Source organism: Coturnix japonica, chromosome 5 (assembly GCF_054131305.1).
Source record: "Coturnix japonica strain WE chromosome 5, WE-NBRP24, whole genome shotgun sequence".
Classification (NCBI taxonomy): Eukaryota; Metazoa; Chordata; class Aves; order Galliformes; family Phasianidae; genus Coturnix; species Coturnix japonica.
Genome location: NC_140667.1, coordinates 19,561,734 through 19,588,294, shown reverse-complemented (window position 1 = coordinate 19,588,294; position 26,561 = coordinate 19,561,734). Strand labels below are relative to the sequence as shown.

The following is a 26,561-nucleotide window of genomic DNA, read 5'->3' as shown; positions in this document are numbered from 1 at the left end:
TGGGAAAATGGCCACAGTATAGTAAAATCAAGGAAACAGTGAACCGTCCTAGTAAGATCTATTTCTATTAGGGAAGCAACAGTGAATATTGTGAGGCACAGGTATCCTTGTTACATTTTAGTACCTGCTAAGGGTGCGCCTTCAGGAAAACGCTGTCATTGGTAAATAAAAGTTCATAAGAAAACAAGTCAAATTGTTTAAAAATATGTAGGAAACTTTACACAACTGCATGTATTAATGAGCTTTTATCTGAAGCCAAAGGATACCAGTTTTAATATCTCATACAGCGTTTACTGTATTGGAGGCAATAAAATAAAATAAAAATGTCTCGAGTGAAGCACTTTGTAACACATCTATGAAGAACTGGGGAAGCCTCCAGCGATTTCCAGCATCACAGGTCACTCTTCTTTCACATTCATGTCCTATTTTATGCATTGTTTTTTCTTTTTTTTTTCTCATGTGGTTAAATGCTGGTAACAAAGTTCACAAAGCACTGGATTTTGTACAATGCAATATTTTTCTAGGGACTAACTAAGCTGTTCTTCAGAAACATCCACAACCTGTGTTTTCTGATGAGTAAAACTGGCAAAATTTCTCCTGCACCACAGGAGAGCATTTGTTCAGCAGTTCTTTTAAATGGCACGGTACTAAGGAAGCAGTAAAATAGATGCCTGTCACTGAGAATAAATCCAAAGCAATGTCAATTTTAAAATGGGAGTTCTGATTCTTCACTTAATTTTCTTTGTTTGAAATAAAGTTAACTTATATTCCATCTTATTTCCTTCGGGATAGTACCTTAATGTATTGCCAGCCTTCTCTGAGCTATTTCCAACAGAGAAACAGGTCTCTCAGTTTGAACACCGTATCAGATACCCGGCCCTGCGCAGACCTGGGAACTATTCGGTATATTCACCTCGCACACTTCCAGGCAGCTCGGCCGCTGCCGCTGCCCATTCCCTTATGTTGGTATTTGGGCTTCTGCCCGTTAAGCAGCCACTTGTGTTCCGATTGCCGCATAGCCTGGAAGCCGGGACTGGAGAGCCGCACGGGGGCGTATATCCCACAGCATCGGAGGATTCGGGCAGCTTCCACTTCTGCCGGGAGCTCTTTTAATGGTTTTTCAGGGACAACGTGAATTTCCAGTTCACCGTATTAAAAGTCTCAATGGTATAGTTAATTGTGATGGTAAAAGATGACATTATGGCTCAAGCCAGGGCAACACGAGGGACCCAAAACTTCATTTAGAATCTGGATTCTAGCAGAGAGTCTTGTGGAGATGACAAGGAATTTTGTCATTAAATGTAAACATGTTTTACATCGATTCAAATTCATTCTGTTCTGTGTGAGAGCGCAGGAAAGTTGGCTTTAATATCACCCAAAATACAAAGGAACAGATTTATGTTATTGCTAAAAGTCAGGGTTACAGTATAAGTGGTTGTTTTTTTGTTTTTTTGTTTTGTTGGTTTTTTTTTTTTGTTGTTTTTTTTTTTTAATCAACCTTGAGATATTTTCTCAGATGTCCGTATGTGACATAAATGTTTTTCTGTTTTAAAATGTTTCCGTTTGTGTGGCAATCTGATCAAACTGTGTCATCATTCACGAATTAGGAATAGCACCGAGTAACAGCCTGTGACCCAGGATCTGGATTATTTTGTTAGCGGAGCTGCCAGTGAAAAGGAATGTAAGAAAGGACAGAAAGAACCGCGTTGCGGTACAAGCAGGATTGTACAGAGCAGCAGCTACGGATCGAGATAAGGACTTCACAGAGCAGCGGCTGCGGAGCAGGATACACAGCGTGAGAACCGAGGGCACCTCTAGGAAAAGAATGAACGGCTCGCAGCTTTGAAGGGGGGTTTTAGGGTTGTTATTGCAGTAGCTTTCCTCCAATTAGCGTGTGTGATTTTCGAACACCCTCGTCTGTCTGCTGTCAAAGTACGGCTTTTCGGGCAATGAAGTGGAAACTTGTTTATCACTCGTACTGAGCCTGCTTCCCCGCGCTTCGTTTGGCGGCGTTTCTGTGCCGGCAGAACCGGACAGGGATACGACACGAGTGAAAAGGAGCGGGGGGATCGTGAAGGTCGGAGACGGAGACGAGCCATGGCGGAGCGGGCGACCCGCACACAGATAATGCACCCGAGAGGAGTCACTTCACCAAAGGGACCGCCGCCCACGGAGCCAAAGGGACAGCAGCGTACAGGACACCTACACTGGAGCAGGAAAAAGGAGGGTGACACGGAACAGCACGGGGCCGGTTCCGATAACGTGTCGCAAGTTGTTTCCGACGAGCTGTTGCTGTTTCTCACTTCTAGTAACGGGCTGCGAAAGGAACTCCAGAGCACACGGGCCCCGCTCGTGGGACGTGGCGCGGCAGCCGCCGGGAACGCCGCCGGGCTCGGCCTGTCGTCCCGCAAGCGGCCGCGGCACGGCGCTATAGGGCGACACCCGGCCGAGCGCGGCGCGGAGCCGGCACGGAGCGGCCCGGGCGGCTGCGGCCGCTCCCTCCGCCCTGGCCGGGGCCGCGCTGACACCCAGCGGGGCTCCCCGCCCCGCGCGGCTCGGCACCGCCGACCGACGCTCTTCGGCCGGCCCGGCCGGCCTTCCCCCCCCCGCCCCGTACTTAAGCAGGGAAAAGGAGGGTGAGGGAAGGAACAGTGGAGAGAAAACACGACATAGTCCTTCACTGTCTACTCTGTCACAGAAGGGTATGAGCACAACACACGAGCCATAACTTACGATAATAAGGAGGTCCTTAGTGAGAACTGCAGCTCAGGAAACGGGGAGAAGAAAAGTGTTTTCGTGAAGAATATTATTATGTTTTTTTCATGATTATTTCCCCCTACTCAAATCAGTAATTTTTTATTTTAATTGACAGCAAATTAATGTTCCCTAGCCGAGCCTGTTTTTCTCAGGACAGAATCGGTAAGCGATCTGTCTCCCTGTTCTTTTGGTGTCAGGGATTTCTATCTTTACTTCACGATGAAGAGAGGCACCGAGAGAACGGCCAGACGGGAGAGCGTCCTTTAGCCGCGGCCAACTCACCGCAGCATCAGAAACCATTCACAGACACTCAGCCACTTCACTGGAAAGAAACTGAGCAATCAAATGTAGCTTTGAGATTTGCTCCAGTCGTGATCGAAGCCAGTTCACTTTTAGGTACTGCCAGATAGAACAGATCCGCGCTTCTTGTCATTTGTCTCTGTTACAGTAAATAATAGGTAGCAGCTAAAGCAGTCCAGATCAAAAACCACACTTTAGGGTTTCGTAATTTGGTTGATGTTGCTATTCGACATCAGAGCACCGTGTGGGATAACGGGAGTTAAGGGGACACGTTTTTGGGTTTGGTTGTTTTTGTTTTTTTTTTTTTTTTTTTTTTTTTTTTTTATGCGAGCTGCCTTAATTGGGCGGGGGGGGGCGGCACCGGATGGGAGGTCGGGACGGGGGACGGTGTTTTTTTTTCGCCCGGTTCCCCGCGAGGAGACGGCGCGGTCGGAACTTCCCCCTTCCGACGTCCCGCCGGTGAGACTGGGACTCGTTTTTCTCCTTGTTGAAACTCTCTCTTTATTGTTTAGCGATATTGGGTTTATTAAACTGCCGTTCGTTCTCAGATCGTTCCCTTCCCCTCTCCCGGAGCTCATGTGTCCGGGCCGCGCCGCACCGCGCAGTTCGAGAAGGGAGGTGCCTTTGTTCCTTGTCTCCCTGCGTTTGTTCCCGCTGTCACGGAGTGAGCTGTAGAAAGAACTCCGTGACACCACATCAGTGCTCCGCTCTTAACTTAGGAAGGGCTTACAGTGTGTTTAAAATAAATAAATAAATAAATGAATTTAAAAAAAAGGAAGGAAAAAAAAAGAAAAAAAAAATTGGCTCAGCTGGAAGCCGTGATTGAACACCTGGTGGGAAGGCAGGGCCAACCCAGGGGAGCTCAGGTGTACACAATACAGATTAGTGACGGGAAGGGGTGGAGCCAGGATCCACCGCCTCGCAGATCTCATTTTCGGGTCGGCGGTGGAGGTGAGAGCATCTTACTTGAGATCGTGGCTCTGTAGAGTTTTTGTGAAGGTAAGCGGCTTTTTTTCTTCGTTTTTGCCTCTGTGGCAGCTCCCGCGTTTGGGCTCGCTCTCGTTTGCTGCAGCCCAGGACTTTGTTGTGCCGCTCTTAGTGCTGTGCTTTGTATCACGTAACATTACACACACAGACCACATAAAAGGCAAGTCCCTCTCATGTTTATAATCTCCTCGCAAGTGCTAGAAGCCTGCAATGAGGCCTTTTTTCCTCTGAAATAAATTAACCCGATTCCCTCAACTTTTTTTGTTAGGAGAGGCAGTACAAACTGGTGAAATAGGTTTTCTGTCTAAGAATTTGTTTGACCCATTCTTGTGTGCTTTTGCAAAGCTAGACAAGTTTATGGGATTTCACGTCTGGGGAAACTTATTGAGAAGTGCATAGGAAACTGGTAATCACAGACCGAACCTGTGATGAAGCACCCGAGGCAATTGTCCGGTCAGCTGTGTGGGAACGTGGGTGGAGGCAATTCAGCTCGACTCCACCTGTCCTAGATTTCATTTAAGGGCTGACCACCACTAAGGCAGCATCTCTTTTGGAGATGGCTCCTTCGTGGTGTTTGTGTGATGAGCTTCAACGTTTTCCATCTAGACCGAAGGCCTCTGAATTGGTGAGTTTTTCTCTATAATCTCTGGCTATCTTTTTTCTGCTGTTCTTGTACTATTTCCATCTGTACATTACTAGTGTTGCATTAATTGTACTGTTCAAGAAGGATAAGCAATTTATCTTCCCTCAGGGAAGCAGTTCTTTTTGATGTCTGTAATCAAGACAATTTCAACCTTTTAAAAAAATAAAATAAAATAAAATAAAGAGCCAGAACAAAACACACACACATACAAAATAAGCCAAAAAAATAAAAAGAAAAAAGACAAGAAAACCAAAGTAAGACTTGTTGAATGAAGATTTGTGAAGAGGGTTTTGTTTTTTGTTTTTGTTTTTTTAATGCCTCAGCTAGGAACAAAATAAATTACATACACCTTCAAATTGACTTGACAGAGGTTAACATATTGCTTTAGTGTGACTAAACATAAAACAGCACTCTGTGACTGATGGTGCTATTTTGTGAAGTCTTGAGACTGGTCACCTGGAAAGTCTGGGGCACATCTAATAAAATTTAGAAGGACAGTGTGTCTCAGTCTAAATAGCTTATACTGTAAGCAGTAACATTTGCGTGACTGTAAGGGAACTGCAGTCAGGGCCCCAACCAGCCAGAGAGTACCTAGAAGAGATGGGGTCAGGCATGTGAGCGCAGGTGAAGAGGATTCAGCCAAGCTGAATTCAGCTGGATTCAGCTCCACCTCTCTTAAGCCTCATTTAAAGGCTGACCCCCCCCCGAGGAAGGATCTCTTTTGGGAGCTTCCTCCTCTGCAGAATTATTGCGTGAGCCTCTATAATCTTTGGAGACAGATGAGCATTCTTCTTCTAGGGTCTTGTTCTCTGCAGCAGACCGGTGCAGTTACAAAGATGAATTCCAAAGCATTGCTCTTCCCTTACTTTTTTTTCTCCTTCTGCTGGTTTTTGTTTTTTGTTGTTTTTTGTTGGTTTTTTTTGGGGGGGGGGGAGGTTGGTTGTTTTGTTTTGTTTTTTGGTTTTTTTTTGTGCTTTGAGTCCTTAAGAACCTACAAACTGCAGAGGAGGCCTAATGCAGGTACAGTAGTTTAAGACCTCCTATTGTCCTTGTAATGTTTTATTTTTATTGTTTTCTAATTTTAAAGAAAGAAAAATCCCCTTAGTTTGACATTAATTGCATAGGTATGGTGGTAAAGACTTTACTTCTCTGCTCAGTAACCCAGATTGGTGTGGAAGGGAGATTAGTGTGGATGTAATTACCACAGGTGAGCATAGATAGTAGAAAAGGTGTTTTTTTTTCTCACTGTCTGGTGAAGGTTTATTACTTAACATATACAATTACAGGACAAAAGTTAGGTTAGATTTTTAAAGCTGCTCTCTGTCTAATGCCATTTGTTCTTACTGAGCTCACATGAACTAAGGGATGAGGGCTTTTGTTTCTGATTTATCATAAAAAAAAAGAGAGAGAGAAAGGAAGTCCCTTTTTGCCTTTGCTGGCTGAGGGATACAATTGTACAGTCTGGCCCTCCAGTTAAAGTGACTGGGTAGGGAGAGCAGGTAGCTCTGTTTGGAAGGGAAGACAGTGCAAGGATTGGTTTCAATACCAGAAGCTCTTATGAATGCAGGCACTCAAGAAATATATTATGACCTCACAGAGGAGTGCGAAAGGTGGCGTTTCAGTGGTTTTTGGGTTGCTTTTTTTTTTTTTTGGCAGTTTTAGGCTTGTATAGCTGCAACCCAAAGTTGTTGTTCAGCCATTATGCCTAATAATAACGTTAGTATGTAGAAAATGTGATCAGTAAATGATACAGATTGTAAAACTGTTCAAGTTCAGGGTAATTCAACAGGTTTTATTTTATTCCACTATTAGAACAATACATCCATTAACTTCAGCCGTCTAATACATTCAGTCAATAGATGGCTGTTAAATTAACAGAACGTAATTAAAAGACAACAATAATGCTCTCAGGCAGCATCCAAAGCAGGGCTCAAACTCCTTCCATCCAACTTAGCTGAAAGGGAGCACTTGCAAGGTGGGGTCAGCTTCTTTTCCCAGGCAGCTTTTCTGTTTGTTAGGTCAAAAGAAGCACAGGCTGGAGATGAAGAGAAACCTCGCTCTAAGGAAGGTTGAGATATCAGAACAGGCTTCCTTGAGGCAGCAGTCACTGCCCAGCACTGACCCACTTCACAAAGCGCTTGGATGCAGCTCTCATCTTGAGCAGTTGAAGTCAGGGCAATCTCATGTAGAAGTAGGAGTCACACGTCCACTCCAACCAGGTTGGCTTTCTGATTCTATAAACAAAAAGACATTTAATTAGTGGATTTGCTTATCCATAAAGTTTCTCTCAGTAATATACTTTTTAGACATCCCTATTTAAAATAGCACCCCATTCTGTTTATCTCAGAGAGCAAAACCTCAATTGCCTACCACCATAATAAGGAATTAGTGAGTAAAATTACCCTATAACTCCTCAAAACTGTGCTGCAGTTTAGTCACTAGTGTTTGTGTTATGTATAATGCTGCTTCCTTAAATTTCTCCCTTGAATTACCCACAAGTTTCACTTTAGTGACAGCACCAATAGATCCTTAACTAATTGCAAGTGAAACTAATTAATAGTTACCTACTCACATAGAGATATAAATGCTCGTGTGTAGTATATTCATGTATAGCAGAACCACAGTGCAGTTCTATTACTTTTGTTAAAGCGCACAATGCAGAGTATGATGCATTTGTATAGTTACATTTGTATAAAGTTAAGTCTCAGCATGTGATGAAGGTTCACAGGCACTAACTTAAATGTTGGACTTAAAGGGTCACGCATTGAAGCGCTAACTCAGTTTACCTAGTGAGAAAGCAGAGATTGTTCTCAGTGAGCTCCTTTTTAAAACAAAAAAGAAAACAAGGGGTTTTTTAAAATTTATTTTAAAACAAGGCAGTCACTGAGCCATACTGAGCTCAAGAAACAATTCTATCTGGAAATACAGCTACAACAACACAAACACTGGCAACACAGTCAGCCATTATACTCTGCACAAAGCAAGTCTGATGCACAGTATCTATGCTATAGGTAACTTGTAAAAATATTTGTTATTGATTTAAGTCTCACTTTGTCTTTTATAGAGCATGCAGTGCCGAAGAGCCAATCGCTTCAGGGATCATCCCTCTTCCTCTTCACATTCCCCAAGATGAAAACCTTCAGCGGCAAACAAGCGAAGCCAACGCACAGAAAGAGACCGCACATCCACATCTTTATGAGGTATGCAAGGAATTACTGTTTTAAGTTAGAGACAGACAGGTATCCACTCCACCACAAACCCTCAAGTGAGCTAAGCCTAGTCCTTCCCCTACAGGGCAGATAGCCTCAGGCATCTCAGATCCCACAGGCAACGCAGAACAGTAGCGCTCACATCAGAAATAATCCCACCAAAAAGCCTTCAGGAGCCAGTAATTCTGCAAAAGGGAATTATCACCACTTATCAAACCACAGATCAGCTTAGTTATCAGTATATTAGAGGTAGGCATTGAAGTAAGAATTTTATCCTGAAGGTGTCCTTCATGGTTTTGCTCTAGTAAGAAGATGAAGCAGGAGACAAGCTATTGAGGGAGAGCTAGCTTTTCACTATTTAAATCCAGCTCTTAAGTCCCCCATCTAGCAATCTGGCACATTGTACAGGGGGCACACTCTTACATACCAAGCAAAACTCTGCCCAAAGAGAGAGTTTAATTTTTTTTTTTTGATTATATAAATCAGTTGGCCTCAGAGAGCTCTCAGAACAGCTTTCACCAGCATTTCCATTTATTTCCCCATTAGGTTATATTTTTTCTTGCCAAGAAGAAATGACAATAAAGCCCTAGAGAACATAATAGCAGCTTCCCTCCTTCATAATCACTCAGCCTACTTAGAGTGCTGATACTGAAAACCACCCATAGCACACACAGGACCAGCATATGTGGCAAACAGCTCAGTATAGCTCACCTCCAGCCACTTCCCCAAACCTCAGTAACCAGGAAATTCCCTGTACCCCCTAAGGTATAAGGCCAGAGCCATTCCAAAGACATCTTACCTGATCCTTGTAATAGTCTTCTTCTTCAGCAGGATACAGAAGCCAGCTTCTCCTCTCTCCAGCTCATTCCTGCAGGACCAAGACCACCACCACGGAGCCATCACCACCCAGGAACCACTCCAAGTCCCACGGAAGACCCCTTCACCATGGAGGGGCTACCCCATCACAGCCCCACTCAGGAGGAGCCCCAAGGGGGAGAGGGGGACTTAGCCTCTCACCACACTCAGGGGGGCAGAGGGAGTCTCAAAGGGGGCAGGGGAGGGCTGAGGGAAGGGCTAAGGGGACAGGGGAGGGCCTAAGGGGGCATGGGAGGGTCGAGGGAGGGCCTAAGGGGGCATGGGAGGGCCGAGGGAGGGGCCCCAAGGGGGCAGGGGAGGGTCGAGGGAGGGGCCCCCAAGCGGGGCCCCCAAAAAAATGCCACTGACATGCCCACCCCCCCGCCAAAAAAAAATATCTCTTTAGAGATAGTGCAAAATCCAACCTCTAGCACCATTACAAGGGGGAGAACACAACTCAGGCTGAGTCTAGACTCAGTCTGAGTTGTGTTCTCCCCCAACAAAAAAAGAACTTAAAAAAATAAATTTAAAAAACTTAAACAACTTTATAAAAAAACTACAAAAAAGTTACTAAAAAAAAACCAAGACAAACTACAAAAACCTAAGAAAAACCAAGTCACTAGAAAACCAACTACAAAACCCAACAACTTACTAAGAAAAACCACAAAAAAAATCTAAGAAACCAACCAAAAAACCAACTACAAAACGCCAAGACCAAAAAACCAACTACAAAACGCCAAGACCAAAAAACCAACTACAAAACGCCAAGACCAAAAAACCAACTACAAAACGCCAAGACCAAAAAACCAACTACAAAACGCCAAGACCAAAAAACCAACTACAAAACGCCAAGACCAAAAAACCAACTACAAAACGCCAAGACCAAAAAACCAACTACAAAACGCCAAGACCAAAAAACCAACTACAAAACGCCAAGACCAAACCAAAAAACCAACTACAAAACACCAACAACTTAAATTAAAAAAGCAAAACTACAAAACTTACTAAAAACCTACTACAGAAAACCAATTACTAAGAAAAACTAAAAAAAGAAACCAATTACTAAAACCAACAAATTACTAAAAAAAAAAAAAAGACTACTAAAAAAAAAAACCAACTACAAAAACCAACAACTTGCTCAAAAACTAAGAAAACCCACAAAAATAGCTTGAAGAAACCAACTACGAAAAACCAACAAATTACTAAAAACCAACTACAGAAACCAACTACACTAACTTAAAATAAAACCAACTTAAAACCAAACCATCACGCTCCAAAAAACAAAAGAACCCACCAAAACCACATAATCCCTTGACACCCAAAGGCAACACACCCCTAACAACTCAAACACACTCACCTGGCTCCACGAAGACGCATCGACACCGTGCCGACTCTGCTCCTCAAACCGCTTCTGAGGGGATGCTGCCACAGCCGGGCCGCGGTGCTCGCTCGTCCTCGCTGCCGAATGCTCCGCTATAGCGCTCAACCTGTAATAAAAGCAGCAAAACGTTACATCCGGAACGTGCTGTCCCGACACCTACCGGCTGCTGTCACGCCGCCTGTCCTTCTCGCCCTCCATCGAGGCCGCTCTCACTCGCGCTGTCCTTCCGTCCTCGCCCGCCTTGCCTGGAACAAAGACCGCAAACGACGGGACGCCAAGCTCTTCCGTACTCGCTTCTGCCGCCTTCCTCGGCACGCCTGGGCTTAGCCCATTGCGATCCAGGGAAAAAGACGCTAAGGGGAAAACCTTATTGCTCTCTTCTGCTGTCTCTGAGGTGCTTACCGTGAGGGCAGGGCTAGCGACTAGTCTCTTCTCACTGGTAACGAGATAACACAAAAAATCCTCCACTTGTCACGAGGTACCTTTAGGCTGGAAGACTAAAAAAACGCTACTTGACGCAAAGGATACTTCAACGCTGGAATAGACTCCCCAAGGAGGTGGTTGACTCCACGCCCTGGAATCTGTTTAGAAGCCCTTTGGATGTGGTGCTCCAATATAACATACTTACTGCCTTGCGGCTTCCCGGTCAAATCCCAAACTTCACCTCATCGCCTGCGAACCCTTCTTAGACCGGGAATACGAGCTCCGGCAGCGCCTCGACTGGGGTGAGGCGCCCCGGGGCTCCCCTACTTCTTCCTTCATCCTTAGGCAGAGCTCAAGGAGTTACGGAAAAGAACGCAGCGATCCTCAACGGCGGGCCGGTCGTGCGAGCCGTGCCGCCGCGTCTCCCTGATAGGAAAGATATCGCGCTCCTCAAGTTATAAATAAAGGGCAGGGGGTGAAACGGAAAAGGCCGAAAGGCGGCCTGACAAGACACTCGACAACAAAGACTTTACCTAGCGGCTCCCGAACGCTCGCCGCTTCGGGCTGACGAGATGCTCGACCTGAAAGAGAACAAAACTTGTATCAGCAGCGCTTTGCGTCGCTGTACCCTCGCGCTCCCAGCCGCCCCGAGGCTGGAAGAACACAGCCCCGTCCCGCTCGCTCCTACCCATGACATCGAGAGAAACCGAAGCCCTCGCTGACGAGCCTCGAGGGGGCTGAAAGCGCCCCGGGACCCCGCTAGGGCTCGGACGACGGAGCGGCGGCCGGCTGACCGCGTGAAGCCGGCTCCGAGAAGCCGGACGAGCTCCGCGCCGGCCCCGGACGGAGCGCGGCGAGAGCCCGGCGGCCTCCCGCTGCGGTCGGAAGGCCCCGAACGGCTCCCCGGAGCTCGTCGAATCCGAGCTCCCGTTCCTACCTGAACGGCTCACCGGTTCGGGCTCATCTTCACCGGCAGACGTCCCACCGCAACCTGAAACAAAACGGCACAACACAAAGAGAACGTTACCAAAATATCCCAATCACCCCTTTCAAAAGCAGCCCATCGCGGTGCTTCGCAGCCCCAGCGGCACGCAAACCTGACGAAGAAGCGGAGCCCACGCCGACATCCGTGCTCTATGAGATCCCGGAGCCGTCTGATGGCTCCCTGCGGCCTCCGGAGGAGCTTAAGAGGCGTCTGGGGCGGACCCACCCCCGGCTGCGAACGAGGCGCAGCTGAGCCCTGGCGGCCGCGGCCCAGCGGCACCTGGCACTCGTTCCCTCGTTAGCGCCGGCTGGGGGCCTTGACAGCTCGACACGTGGACTTCAGATCGGAACTAAGGATTTGAACTGCAGTTTCCATTCCAGTTTGTAATGCGCATGTTGTCACCTCGTTGTGACATACATTAATAAGTTAAATCACTGTGCCTCATTCAAACGACTCGCTTTGCGTCTCACGACACCCGTCGGAAAAACGTCCCCGGCCTTAAAGGTTTCCGGCAGGCTCTACTTCGAGCTGTCGCTACTCCCCTTTCCTTCCCCCCTTCATTAATAATAATAATAATAATAATAATAATAATAATAATAATAATAATAATAATAATAATAATAATAACAACAACAACAACAACAACAACAACAATAATAATAGATTTGTTGAACTGTGAATATTTTGTACCAGAACCAGAAAAAAATATGATTGAAGGCAGCAGTGACAACATGGGAACGGGGATGTGACGGATTCCCCGGCGGGTTTGCGATCCGCTGCACAACATTCCTGACTGGTAACATTTGAAGCGCAGCTTTACGAGCGGTTCCGTACGGTGTCTCTTGGGATTACGCTCGTGTGTGGCAAACGTCAACTGCAATGCTTGTGGTGAGATGTCAGTTATCTCCAGTAAAGGACACGGGTACTCTGTAAACACTTCTGCCATCAAATTCACTTTTCGTGACAGTTTCGTCCTTAATTTAAACTCCTGAAAGTTGGACCCCGCACATTTTCATTTCTTATGATGGTAGAAGTGTGAATGCTTTTATTGCACGCTGTTACACATATATTTTACAGACTTCATCAGCATCAGAAAGGAAAAGAAGGGAGATTTGAACGTGCGGAGTGAGGTGAGAGATCCCTCTGAGGGCACGCGATACGAGAAGAGCTTCCTAATGCCAGGACCCTAATATTTATTCTAATGAAGAAAATAGAAACTACACATAATATCTGACTCCATCTGGATGAAATCCATCTATTTGCAGAGTCGTGACTTTAAAAGCGAGCTGAAGATCTCTCGCTGGCATATTTCATTTCTTATCACTGCCTCTTTGTACAAAGCAGCGCCGTCACAGCGCTCTGTCACAGCTCTAAACGAACGGCCTGAGCGAACGGGGGTGCTCTGCAGGCGTACGGGTTCCGCGCCCCGCCCGGTTTCAGCGATCCGCGTTGTGTGAACTCGGGTGACACGGAACGGCGCGGGGCCGGTTCCGATAACATGTCGCAAGTTGTTTCCCACTATTTCCATCCCTCTTCGCTCTCCGACAGAGATTCTTTCCCACTACCTCGTCTTTATAATTTGTTTCGTCCCGCTACTTTAGGAATGTTTGGATCAAATGTTATGCGGTAGCCCAAAGAACACTACGGTGAGGCACGTGAGATACTGAGATAACTGCTCCCTGACGTAACAGAGGTGCTGATAGAGCGGTCTTCCAGAGCTGCTGTGTAGTTTAATTATCGCTCAGAGCTTAGAAAAGACAGTTTGGGGCATATTATAGTACAATATCCGTTACATCTGCGTGAGGCTTAAGCGATACCGTAAGGTTTTCAGATTTCTAAATCTGTCTTTATTAAACAATTAAGCTGGAAACCGCTACAGCCTGAAGTGACTGTGATGGACGATGCTGCTCATGCATAACAAGTGATTATCCCAGCGGGTGGGACAAGGCATCTTTGGTCCACGGCCGCCACGCTGGGCGTGCGTGTATTTCCCACCAGAAACTGACGATGTCGCCGCCTTCCCTGGCGGAGCGCTGCCCCCCCGCACCGCCGTGCTTCGGTAATTCCGTCCCGCTTCCGCCCGCTGCCCCCGTATCCCCGGCCCCTCCCCTGCTGCATTTATCCTCCAATAAACCCGAGCCGGCCCCTCGCAGAAGCGTCCGATCGCCGCTTTCGGAAGGAGGGTCTCCCGCGGGACTCGAGATTCACCCCTGTCTACCCAGACGATATCCCAGAAAATTCATCTGCGGCACGACACGTTATTCGGCACTCGGAAAATTTACCCACCCCGAGCTCCTATATACAGAATGACCTGACTTTTAAATAATGACTCTGTAGAGGGAGACAGAGCCCAGCTGATGAAAACGGTTGGCAGCCGCTTTCATTTCTGCCATTCACAAGCCGGAGGATCATTGGTCACTTCTGATTCCAATCCTGAGGACGAGAGAGCGGAGGCGATGCGGAATGGAAGGGGTGACCCGTGGCCGTCGGCTGGCCTTTTCACAATGTCATCTCAATTCACCTTCTCCCAAACACGACACCCTCATAAGGTACGTGACAGGTGATGAACAGATGGAACTGAAAAATGAAACTATAAAACAGGACTCGTGCTGATTCGGTAGTACCCAAACTTCATCCTGACAAAGCCGGGAAACGGTTTGCAAACACCGGATGCTCTCAGCGACTGGGATTTCAGACACGATTCCAGCAGGGCTATCTCCCCTCCCCATGAAAACAGACAGGCGTTCCCATTTAACAACTAAGTGATTTATTGAACAATACAAATTTCTTTCCACTTCATGTTTTAGCAGAGAGAACTTGAGAAACAAAATTAGCTTTTATTTTATTCCTTATTAAAATTTAAATGTTTATACAAAAAACAAAGTTCAGAAAATATCAAATTTACACACACACACACAAAAAAAAGCTACATCAAAAAAAAAAACAGAATCATGATGGGTGAGAAACTCCGGTCACTGTCGGCAGTGATTTCCAGCGTTTCATTTCCTGGCATTAGTCTGTTATCCGACTTCAGTGAAGTCACCTGCCAGATCCCCTGTTTCTCATTCCCTTTTGCACTTTATAACCTGAAGTCTGAAGATATCTTGCAGCTATCGGTGAGACTGGCTTCTAGATTGAGGTATTTGGGACATGCGGTTCTACAAGCCACCTTCAGGAATCTGTAGAAATATTTAAAGTAGGGCGGACAATTAACGATCAAATGTTGTGATACAAAAAAAAAAAAGGGGGGGGGGATCTATATAGCACTGGCTAAATACAAATTCCATCTTTAACATTTTTTCAATTGCTTAATTATTAAAACTTAACATGCATTTCTCATATATTAAGTGAGCAGAGCATCCTTCTGACGGAAGTGCTACGTTACCTCCGACAACAGCAGGTAGTAAAGGGAACAGTAAACTTCAAAATCAGGTGTAATTTAAAAAAATCATTTAAAGGAATTAAATCTCTTTTTGTATAATTGACAGTGAGACTGGCAACCTACCAAAGTAACATTATAAAGCTATTGGTGACTTTGCTGTATATGCTAAACAGCTGTATCTTCATTAGTACTTACAGATGTTACAAAATTGCCAAGCCAGAAAGTGAAGAAGGGAGGGAGAAAAGTAGTCTAAAAGTTTTACATCTTGCATTTTCAATAACAAAGGTTGAATTCCCACACAACTGTTTTTAAATGTTTGTTTGTTTGTTTTGTTTTGTTTTGTTTTTGTTTTTGTTTTCTGTGGTTAAAATCTGATGAAGTTTATTCTACTCCTTTCTCTTCCGGACAGACTAGTGTTAAACAGTGCTCTGGAAGACAATTTTCAAGGGAAAACTGGAACCGATGCACCAACTCCTCGTCTGACCCATTTGTATATTGTGTACCTTTTTTAGGCAGAACATGTTTAAAAAAGATCCATCAGGGAGTAATTTTTCTTTAAATCTACTCACAAGCCATGTGGGATGTTCCACAACATGTGCCTGACCTTACCTAGGTTCTGTTGAAGCCAGCACTAAAGAGGCATATTTGAAGCCAAAGAATGATACCTGCACCTGAAATCAAACAGCCTGACTTACACAAAACCTACCCCAAAGGTAATTCAATTCAATGGCTGTCAAGACCTGTCTGAAAGTTAACAGTTTCACTTTGATCAGTGGTTTCACTGATCGCTGTCAGCCAAGTCACAAATGATCCTTGCCGCTCATTCATCTACTATTTCTTTGTTTAAAAGAGCAACACATAGCAGACAATGTCCATCAGTTCCCCTGAGGCTCCATAATAAGTTATCAATTGTTCACTTTCATTTCATAACTCTGGTGTTTCCTAATTGGTGAAAAATCCTGCTTTGTCATTGCCACGCTACTCTTCTCTTTCAAGTTGCCTAGTGCTTTACTTCACAAGAAGTGTGTGCGCTGCTCACAGATACTTTTGTTATGCTTCCCGGGACAGTCCATTGAGAGCAGGAAAAGCATATTACCTTCAAATGGGATGATTGACTCAAAAAGGCCAAGAAGTGAAGAAAGAGTAAAGAAATCTCCCAGAGCAATGGCATGGCTCATTTCAGGAGGCTTTTTTTTCTACTTCTGGAATACTTACTGGGACACAATTTGATTCCTCGAATGGCAGGCAGACCTTAACTGTAGTAGTCGAGGAGAACCGGCCCCCTGATTCGGTGCATGTGTACTGAGTACAGTTATCATATGGTGCTTTATAACTCTTTCCAGCCTGAAAAACAACAGGATGAAAAAATAAATCATAGCATAATAAGACAGCACAGAATAATGCAATAGTAATGCAGACCCCGGTAGAAGGGCTGTGATGTCCAAATCAATCCGATAGTGCTGAGATGTTTATTTCCCATCTACTGAGCTCACTCGCTACCAGCCTCCAGAAAATCACTCTTCTGATCACCTACGTGGAAAGAAGCACAAACTGCTGGCAGAATAAATATAGAGGTATGAACAGAAATGCTAAGAGACACCACAGTATATATCTGGTAATATAGGTAGAATTAAATATAAACAAAAGAAAATCTGCAGTATTTCAGCTTTTTTTGTTAACAGAAGGAAGAAAAGCAAATAGTTTGAAAGAAGAAAATAATCTTCGTAATAGAGGTTAATGGATAAAAGCAAAACCTCCTCATGGTAACCGCCTTTTAAGCGGAAGCATAAGAATTGTGCATTAGCACACGAGAATCCAATTGCAACATAAATTTTCAAGGAAAATAAGGATGAAACAGAAGAGATGCAGAGCTCGAGAGCTACCAGAGGAGAAATATCACAGCAAAATTGTAACAAGCGTTAGGACAGTAACATAACTCGCTCAAACTACTTAGCCCCGTATCTTCAGGGCAAGATAATGACTCTGCTTCCAGTACTGGAGCAATATAATGTGAAGCCATCTCACATATCTGTGCAAAAGCACACACAATGTCACCACCCCCTACAAATTCCTTCTCTCTGCTGCATGCCAGGAAGAAGGAGTGACATGATTTCCTTTCCTGATACATTATTTTCAAGATAGCAGTGTCTGCAAGATGTGCACAGCAAAGAGAGCGGCCATATAAACTTTGACATTTACTCTGGAAATACAGATATTTCCTAATCTCCTAAAGGTCTTCCCAGCCTCAAAATGTATGACACTACTTCAAAAAGCATTGAAGTCAATTCACCTCGGCATGCAAAGCAAGGCAGCGCTCACCTCGATGGTCACAGTGCCAAATGGGAAGTTTGCCATACAAGCCACTTCCTGATGCTGGCTGCAGCGCTGACCCTCCTTTTCCACATACCAGAAACCCTGTGGGAAGAAGGTCACCATTTAGCTGTGTTACCTGGTTCAGGAAACAGCTTTGGATCAAAGCCACTCTGGCGATAGTAGGGAAAATCAATCCACCTCTGTTTTCCTATAGAACGCTGTTGGAACCACTTTAAGCCTGACAACTAAAGCTGGCTGTTTCTCTCCCATGTTTAATAGTGACCTCTGGGGCACTTAACTCACCATGTAAAGCTTTAGGTATCCATTGGTCTTTTCATGGGTGTGGCTAACTTCAAGATAAAGGATAATGGTTTTATCCATTTCCTTATTTTTTTATTTTTAAATAGGTAGAGAGTCTAGCCTTATCTGGAATACTGTGTCCAGTTCTGGGCTCCCCGGTACAAAAAAGACAGGGATCTCTGGGAAACAGTCCAGCAGAGGGCCACTAAGATGGTGAAGGGCCTGGAGCATCTCCCCTCTAAGGAGAGACTAAGTGAACTGGGTCTGTTTAGCCTTGAGAAAAGAAGGCTGAGAGGGGACTTGATCCAGGTTTATAAATACCTGAGGTGTGGGGGCCATAGTCTCTTTTCAGTAGTGTGTGGGAACAGGACTAGGGGTAATGGGATGAAAGTACAGCATAGGAAGTTCTGTACGAATGTGCAGAAGAACTTCTTTACAGTGAGGGTGACGGAGCACTGGAACAGGCTGCACAGGGAGGTGGTGGAGTCTCCTTCTCTGGAGATATTCAAGACCCGCCTGGACGCCTACCTGTGTGACGTGGTGTAGGGAGCCTGCTTTGGCAGGGGGAGAAGCTCGATGATCTTTAAAGTTCCCTTTCAACCCATACAATTCTGTGATTCCTTAGTAGCTTTGCAGTCATTCATCTTCAGGGAATCCCTCCAAGGGTAATTTCTGCAGTTAGCTAGAGCATAAATGGCCAGCACTGTAAAAAGGACTTTACAAAAATTGAACAGAAGATTATATACTGCTATCCTTCAGCAAGACAGCACTTGTACTGCCCCAGCTTTACAGTACACCCTCTCAACAGCCACTGTTGGTGGCGGGGGCTGTGTTCGACACTGACCTGCTGGTAGGCGGTTTGGCATTTCACTGGGACACACTGGATGCAGTTGGTTCACATCACAGCATCCTGCTCATCTGTGCACACACAATCTTCACAAGAGCTTTTTGGCACCACTGCCCCAGGCTGAAAATATAAAGGAAATCAGAGAGAAAACAGGTACTGGCAAGAACTTGGTGGGTGTGTAGAAACATATGTCCCCCAGACTATCAAAAGTTAACGATTATACTCAATATTAATTGTTGACAGAACTTCCAGGAATCAGATCTTTAATTGTGAAACCGACGCTGTTAATATCACAAATTTCACATGAGGCCGACACACCCAAGTGCACTGAACATCTTGCGTGACTTGTTACATTATCCCATAAACTCCATACTTCATTTCTTCCTCAACTTGATCTAGTTATTGATCTTACAGAATCTAATGAGATTTTAAGTTTGTGAGCCATCACTGTTCTGACTTTTACAGTCTAAAATGTAACATTTTTTAATTATATCATTTACTAAAGAAGCTACTGGTCTCTAGGATCACCCATTTATTAATATTTCCAGTGACACGTAAGGTTACTGGCAGGGAACAGTTATGGACCATTTTAATCTTGTTTTTATGTGGCTGTTGACAATAACAAGTTCATAAAATTCTGATTCAGGCTGCATCAACCCAAGGAAATAAGAGTCTGAAAGAACACCTACCTTAAATTCAACTCCTTCAGAAACACATACACCTTTTGGTACTGTAAGAAAAGAAAATGAAAAGGGTGTGCTAGGAATGATATAACCAGTTAGTTACAGTACTCAGCTCAGAATTCTTGTTGTTTTAGAGAAGGCAGAAAGTAAAACTGAGTTTATATGCTAAGCCTCCAAAGCCTGCACAATGGAAGAAAAAGCATAACTAGTACACATTGCTTACTGTCATTCTGAAGCCTACATGTAACATCTGCTGAAATGTTATGCACAAAGTTTGTGGTAATTCTATTTCCTGCTATTTTGCATATGCAAAACTAATTTACTTCACATAGTTTTACCCATATTTGACATCAGCTGAGCTTTTCTTAATTGTTAGCCACCTTGCTGGTTACTATGTAAATGGAAAGCTGGGTGTGGTATGCAATTCCAGACACAAGATTTGGCAGCAGAGCTTCCGGATAGGCTGACTGTAATACAAATTCAGTATTTGATCGATCACATACTGATATTTTGCTGAACATTATCTACAGAGAACTTACAGCACTTACTCTCACTCTACAAAATATATCATGGAGGGAAGGAGAGAGGCTACTTCTTCTGATTGTGACTCATTTAGAAAAACCCAAACAGTTCAAGGAATTAAAAATCACAGAGTCATAGAATGCTAGAATGGCTTGTGTTGGAAGGGACCTCAAAGATCACCCAGTTCCAACCCCCTGCCATAGGCAGGGCTGCCAATCGCAAGATCGGCTGCCCAGGGCCCCATCCAGCCTGGCTGCGAAACCCTCCAGGGATGGGGCATCTACAGCTTCTCTGGGCAGCCTGGGCCTGGGCCTCAACGCCCTCTCAGTGAAAAATTTCAGAAGAGCATCTTAGGGAAACATGGTACTTACTGCAGGAGAAGACACGACAACAACCTTTCTCAGATATAGCTACCGCTGGCTGGAAACCAAAGTCGGATGCTGTTTTGTTGATAACGCAGGTTTTTATATCGCATTCTGCAATGGACAAATGGAGATAAGGTAAGACAGATAATCCTGTCCAGCACTTTTACTTGCAGCCTAAAACTTGAACGTCCACAAAATAAATAAATAAATAAATAAATAAAAATATGAATAAAAATCTTAAAGCAAACATCTTTCAAGGTTGGGATTTGTTCAGGATAAGTTTCTTGAAGCTTGACCTGCAGTAAAGCTCTTTCATCAACATATACTTCTAGCTCATGCTTCTCCTTCTGTTCCCCTGCTGGATGCAATCTATAACAAAATATACATGCTCATCTCAGAGAAAAAGGGAAATGACAGAGAAAAGTGTCGGATTAAAAGCAAATGAGTTAGCGTGGAAAAAATGAAGAGGTGGTGGTTGAGGGCCAGAGATGTAAAAGTAGGGAAATGCAAGGCAGCAGGCTTTTTACTGCCTCTGAAGTCATTTTACATTCTTAGCCTTACACTGCCCTGCAGTGGCAAAGCCAAAACCTGCAGGAATACTGTTTACACTGGATCTTCTAACTCCTGTAACTAGAAGGAGTTTGCCCATTACTAGGAGGAACAGAAAGAAAACCTTGCAGTGGCATCAAAATGTTACAGTTTACCTTTATCATAGGAAACAAGACAAGTCTGTTCATGCTATGACTCTGATTGTCTCTGGGAGCTACTGGCTGACTCCAGCCAAATGGAGCTGCAAAAATGAAGATCTCAAAGACAGCCAGACATCATCATATTTAAAACAAACAAACAAACAAAAAAAAAAACAACTCAAGGAAGATTATTGTCAGCTTAGAAGCTGCTAGAAAACAAACAGAGAATGTGAACTGATAAATGCCACAGAGCAAAAGCCTCAGTCACATCTCACAGTGAATCAAGAAACAGAAATCCATAGAATCCCATGCTGAAGTAGAAATCAACCTTTGTTGGTGTTGGAGCTTGCTACCTTAAGTAAGTAAACTTTTTTCTTAGATTGGCTATCTCTTCCCCCCCCATATCTCTATAGACAGCATTCTGAAGATGCAAAATGTCTGCTGTTTTATTTTCTGTACATCCCTACTGGTTTCTGTCTTTCAAAATGTAACACATTTGGCAGGGTTCATAGCAGCATAGAATGGGGTCAAAAGTTCTAGTGCTTCAGGTACCAAAGATGCTTGCGATCAAGTTGGTGGTGCAAGAAGAGTTACTGTTAGCTCTCAAAAGGTTAAAACAACTACTGTTCATCAATAAAGGCAAAAGTAACACAAAGCACAATGTCTGCATGCAGCAAGTGTGTGCTACTCTAATTGTACACCAGCTGTCTTCAACAGAGCCTTCCAGCTCTCAGCTAATGCCCTTAGCCTTTTCAGTGAGATGGGATAAATAGGCACTGCAGAATGCAGTACAGTTAATCTTCTTTGGATATCTCCCTTGGTATGAAATGAATGTTGAAAATGGCTGCATCACTCCGTTTCCTGTAGGGAAAGCCTAGATACAGACATCTTTTTTGTGAAAGTTGAAGCTTCCTACTGTAACACTAACTGCACATCTCTCAAAGTTCAAACACTGCGAATGAATTTCAAATTCTCAACACCAAAGGACTACTATCTTTGTGAAAACTGTGATGAACTGAGACTGTTCTAACACTGTTAAAATGAGACCTGGTGCCAAACTTGAGTGAAAGGTTCTCAGAGTGACTTGAATCATTTTACAATGCATTCTTTTTCTTCAATTTCAGCAGGTATAATAAATTTTTGGCCCACCGAAACAGTATTGTCCAGGCAAGATCTTCTACAGTTCAGTTTTTAGTGAGCTTCAAATTAATATTGCAAAAATTTGGGAAATACATCAACAGGCTTCCTCTGACTTGAAAAAGAAACACTTTCCTTCCCTTTTAAAACTCCATCTCATCTAGACGGTATATCAAAAAGCACAAAATCCATGTTTGTTTTTTTCAAATGTGCTTTTAATCATTCAGAGAAAATAAGTTGATTATAAAATGATCCAGAGGTGTATGCAACTTGTACAGTGAACTTTCTTCCGTTTGTACACAAATAAATAGAGCATTGTTAAAAACAATTAGAGAACATACAGGATACAATAGCAGGGAAAAGCTAAGTTCAAGAGCTGTCAAGGAAGATCAGAGTGGTGCATAGATCGTTTACTTGAGTGCCATTAGCTTCTCTCTGCTTCATTTTGATGTTAAGCTGATGGCTCTTCTCCTATGATTTTGAGCGCTCTCATCATTTTCTTCTGAGCTCTGAGAATCACTAGATTCTGGGACATCGCACCGAGTGTCCCGACAGCTGCAGCTTTCCACATACACATACTTATGTGTAAATGAGTTCCCAGAGGGATGTTTCGGTTCCACTTCCTTCATTCTCGTTTCTACTTCCTTGCAGCAAGAACAACTGTGTTCCATAGAACTGGCCTCAACAAAGTACCTGTTATGATGGAGAAAGGCACCATCATTTTGCGCTAGGAGCCAGAATACAAAGGAGAGAGCAAAGACAGGTACAGAACTTCAGCAAGAAGTTTGGTTCTGTATGCAAGAGCCATATCTGGGGCTAACGCATAATCCCAAACACATCTGACAGGGTAGTAGTTATAACATGATGCATTTAAAATTCGTCGCATCTGGATGAGATTTTCTCGTAAAAAAAAAAAAATAAGTCTAGGTCCTACTAAAGAAATGCAGTGAGTTCTAGAGTTCAGTTGCCTTATATTTCTCTCATCATCCCAGCACAGATAGGAATTTAACATGCTGAATCAAATGACTAAGGGCAGATACAGCCCTGACCTGAGAAAGAAAACTGCAGAGCCTCGTGGCTACAATGCCACCTATAATAACATCAGACCAATCGGCTGCAAGAGATGCACTTGTATCAGATGAATCCAAGGGTGTATTCCAAAACAAGCAGCATTAGCAGAAAAAAAAGAACCAGCAGCTCATTCTGTCGCTGTCTCACAATAGGGACATTTTGCAGCATCGTGTCCATCACCTTCCTAAATACCAATGCTAACATGCATAATCTGTCAGTATCAGCCCATAAACTGCAACAAGATCCATCTTTTTCTTATGTTTGCAGGCAGAGGCAGCTCCAGCAGGACTCTAAGACTATGAGGTATTTGAAAATGCTACTAAACCCCTCCGGTTAACTGGGGTTCAATCTCAGAGTAAAGGCCAGTTTTCTTTCATGTAAGGAGACCAACAGTATATACAGCAACAGGCAGCAAGTGACAATTTAGGATTTAGAATTATATTATTCTACCAATACTACTCCTAAGGCATTTGTTTTCTCACTTCTTTACCATATAAAAATTGTGCATGTTTGAAACTTCCTTTAAAAGATGCGTGTCTATTTCATTTTATATGTCAGTGTATAAGTTTATATGCTAACTGTTGAGAGGCAGCTTGTCAGCTTATGAACATCAAGACTGATTTCTCTCTGGTCTCATTCATGTTACAGGAAATAATTCATATTCTCTTGCAGTGACTTCTATCCAAGACAGTCTGACATAAATGAAAGATGAGTCATATCTTAACACAGATGGAACGTGCCATAGCTGTCTTAATTCCAATGCAGTCCAGTACCCTTTTCTGCTTTGTGTTAAACTGAACCAATTTCTGAGTCAGATTTAAAGACTTTGTGCCCATGAGTTTGGGAGCTGGTAGTTTTAAGTCTTCTGCTACTCTGTAGTCCATCACTTTTTGTTCCTTTTACATAAACAAGGTCAGCAGCAGAATTCAAATCGCAGCATCTGATCAATTTACTTACAGTGAGAAAGTTCCACACGTTCCTTCACATTCGGTCAGGACGACTCTCTCCAGAGAACGGCAGTTCTTATAGACAAAGTCTCTTCTCTCATGGGCAGAACATGGCGTGGGGCTATCCAGATGTACGCCTGAAGGGAAAGAACACAAAATACTTTCAGTGAAATAGCTCCATTTTGTCCCTGAAGTTCAGTACGCTTGGCTTTGCCGGTGCACTGAAAGAATTGTCTCAAGAGGTCTTTCTGCTTCAGTTTAAACCCTCCCAGACAGACTGGGCACTGAATACTTAGAGTAACAAACAGAAGCACAGGTGCATCTATTTAAATACAAACATATCAGCCTCTGCACGATAGAATGGGCTGATTTAAGAAGCAAATTCATTTTCTGTACTGTTATTTCATGTACGGCAACACACAGGTTTTGCAACAACAGAGAGGTAAGAATGTAACAGTTCCCTAGAAGAACAAAAAAAGAGAGGAAAAATAGTATTATTTTATTTTCCTGTTTTAAAGACAATTTTAGGTCAATAACAGAGGAGAGCAAATTTTCAATGGCTACAAATTACTCTTGCACTTATCAGAATAAACAAACATTGTGGTATATAACAGACTTCAAATTATCAATTTTTACTGGGGAAATAGTGCAAACAAATAACTGACAGGAGGTTTGTTGATTTCTCTCAGCCACATATGCTTCAGATATTACTGAACAGTTGTATGAGATGTAACTAACAGTGGAGGAATTCTTTACCTTGACTTGCAGTTTGTCTCTCAGGTAGGACCACGTGCTCTATATTCTTTATGCTTAGGACATTCATAAGGTGGAATGGCAGAATGAAAAAGAAGAACTGCTCACTAAGAGCATCACACAAAGTTCTTGTGACCTTATGGCAAGAAATTAAACATTACATACTCATTTTCCTATGCATGCTTGACAATCTTGAGAAGCAAAGAGGCTAAGTAGATATCAGACTCCTGCAATTTTGCCACATAACACCACTGTTTACATTTAAGGAAATAAAGCCAGGAAACTATATCTTGACTACAATTTTTTCCAGACTTTAAGAACTTGTACAAAAAAGACATAAAGGGGAGTGTATTCCTACCCTTCCGTTCACTTCTGATTACACTAAATAAATGAGTCATCTGCCAATCCCTGCAAGATACATAGCTGACTGTGTGAAATATAGAGACGCATCTAATACTGGTCATTCTGATACTGTAAATAGATGTATATTTTTACGGACTCACTTATTACTTCTATTGTTAAAAATACATCTGAAAGTAACTTGAAGAAGCTATTTGTTGGTGTGATTTATTGATGTCTTAATAGCTCAGAAAGAAATATATCCTATCACTAGGACATTAGCATAGAATGGTTTGGGTAGGAGGGACCCTTTAAGATTACATAGTCCAATTCCCTGACGTGGGCAGACACATTTTTCACTAGGTCAAGTCGTCCCATTAAACCCAGCTTTGAACACTTTCAACAATAGTGCAAGCACTACATTTCTGATTAGCCTGCCTTAGGTTCCCTTTTAGGCAGTTCCTCCATCCTCTCTCCACTCACCTCCTCTTCGATTTCCAATGCTTGATACCTGTTGCTCAGGGAGAGCGGTGGACACGAGGCAGGCAGGGGGAGCATCCACGATGGCCATTTGGGACTCTCTGCCAGCCCTCCTCAGCAGTCAGGTCTGTCCTCCTGTGACAGGGCAGGGGGCCACCACTTTTCTGGGGTTTTCTCCATGGTCCACTCCCTGCTTTTTCCTCTCACATTTCCTGATGGTCCTTAGCCTCTGTGCTTCCTCCCTGAGCTCCACCAATGGGGTAAGCAGCACATACACCTGCTCACATCTCACGCAGATGGAATCCCTGCCACCCTCCCAAGGCAGCAACAAGTCCAGGCACACTGAACAGCCAGAAACCTGAACCACTACATTTCTGGGCTGGCTCTCCATCTGAATTGACACAATTCTTGTGGAGTAGGACCTCTTTCTAGTAGAGACCAAAATGAGGCTGCAGTCTCAGAGACCACCAAGAGGAGAGCTGGAAAGCTAAAAGAGGTTAATACTTACAGCCCTCACCATTTGAGCCACCACCTGCAAGCACAGTTGTGTCACCCAGCAGGCAGCAGAAGCAATGCTCGCTCACTGAGCAACTCAGCTCAATATGAGCAAAAACAGTGCCTACTAATCAGGGACGAGCTGTCTCCTTAAGACTCTTTAAAGCCTGTCGTCAGGTGTTGATGTTAATGGCCAGCAACACCTTCGCAGGCTGTTTAAACTGCCGCGGCTGTGTCAGCTCCACCCCTGATGACTCAGGAGCCTGACTGCAGTTGACAACTCCCCAGCACAGGCAAAGCGCTGTTAATGCCTTCAGAAAAGCCTTAAAAAAGAGCTTTTCTTTAAAAAAAAAAAAAAAAAAGAGGTTTTCTTCTGGCTTTTCCTACTCCAGATCCCTTGCCCAGTGCAGTCTTACCTACTCTGTATCTAGTCTCTGCAGTAAGCAAGCAATATATAAGCTATACACCTCTCAGGTCCGGAAAACCATTCTATCACACTTTTCCTTGCCACGCCATTAATCTACAATTCGATTTCCCCCCTGCTCAGCTGCCCTCACCAAACACCGAAAGCAGGCTCCTTCAGAACTGTTCCTGACAGCCATGTTAGAATTGCTCCCTGATACAAGGAGTGCTGCCTTAAAGAAAAATAAAATATCATAAAAGCAGAATAAAAACTGCTTACACTCCTTCAGGTTGAT

The 26,561-nt window shown here is 43.9% G+C and overlaps 1 protein-coding gene and 3 long non-coding RNA genes across 13 annotated transcripts; 1 reads left to right on the top strand and 3 right to left on the bottom strand.

Moving 5' to 3' along the window:
• The first annotated feature begins 3,434 nt into the window (after positions 1-3,434).
• On the top strand, positions 3,435-8,983 carry LOC146760710 (uncharacterized). 2 transcript variants are annotated; one of them, XR_014947111.1, is made up of 3 exons: positions 3,435-4,056; positions 7,752-7,887; positions 8,725-8,983. It is a non-coding gene; the product is annotated as an uncharacterized LOC146760710 (long non-coding RNA). The 2 variants fall into 2 exon arrangements; XR_014947110.1 differs by having other exon boundaries at positions 3,443-4,056; positions 8,728-8,958.
• On the bottom strand, positions 6,459-11,833 carry LOC146760709 (uncharacterized). Of its 8 annotated transcripts, XR_014947109.1 has the most exons (9): positions 11,653-11,833; positions 11,493-11,546; positions 11,089-11,136; positions 10,761-10,981; positions 10,109-10,621; positions 8,696-8,764; positions 7,738-7,878; positions 6,810-6,921; positions 6,459-6,694 (listed from the first exon to the last, which is right to left on the bottom strand). It is a non-coding gene; the product is annotated as an uncharacterized LOC146760709 (long non-coding RNA). The 8 variants fall into 8 exon arrangements; XR_014947104.1 differs by having other exon boundaries at positions 6,459-6,921; positions 7,738-8,081; XR_014947103.1 differs by having other exon boundaries at positions 6,459-6,921.
• Positions 11,834-12,725: 892 nt separating this feature from the next.
• LOC107314676 (uncharacterized) lies at positions 12,726-17,576 on the bottom strand. The gene is made up of 3 exons (XR_014947112.1): positions 17,242-17,576; positions 16,174-16,266; positions 12,726-14,719 (listed from the first exon to the last, which is right to left on the bottom strand). It is a non-coding gene; the product is annotated as an uncharacterized LOC107314676 (long non-coding RNA).
• A 3,656-nt stretch (positions 17,577-21,232) lies between these two features.
• LOC107314675 (intestinal mucin-like protein) lies at positions 21,233-26,002 on the bottom strand. Of its 2 annotated transcripts, XM_085550214.1 has the most exons (4): positions 25,877-26,002; positions 25,372-25,503; positions 23,807-23,933; positions 21,233-22,471 (listed from the first exon to the last, which is right to left on the bottom strand). In XM_085550214.1, the coding sequence occupies exons 2-4, from the start codon at positions 25,457-25,459 to the stop codon at positions 22,219-22,221; spliced, it is 468 nt and encodes a 155-aa protein (XP_085406340.1). In that variant the 5' UTR covers positions 25,460-25,503; positions 25,877-26,002; the 3' UTR covers positions 21,233-22,218. The 2 variants fall into 2 exon arrangements, with proteins under 2 accessions (XP_085406340.1, XP_085406341.1); XM_085550215.1 differs by lacking the exon at positions 25,877-26,002 and having other exon boundaries at positions 25,372-25,644.
• Positions 26,003-26,561: the final 559 nt, after the last annotated feature.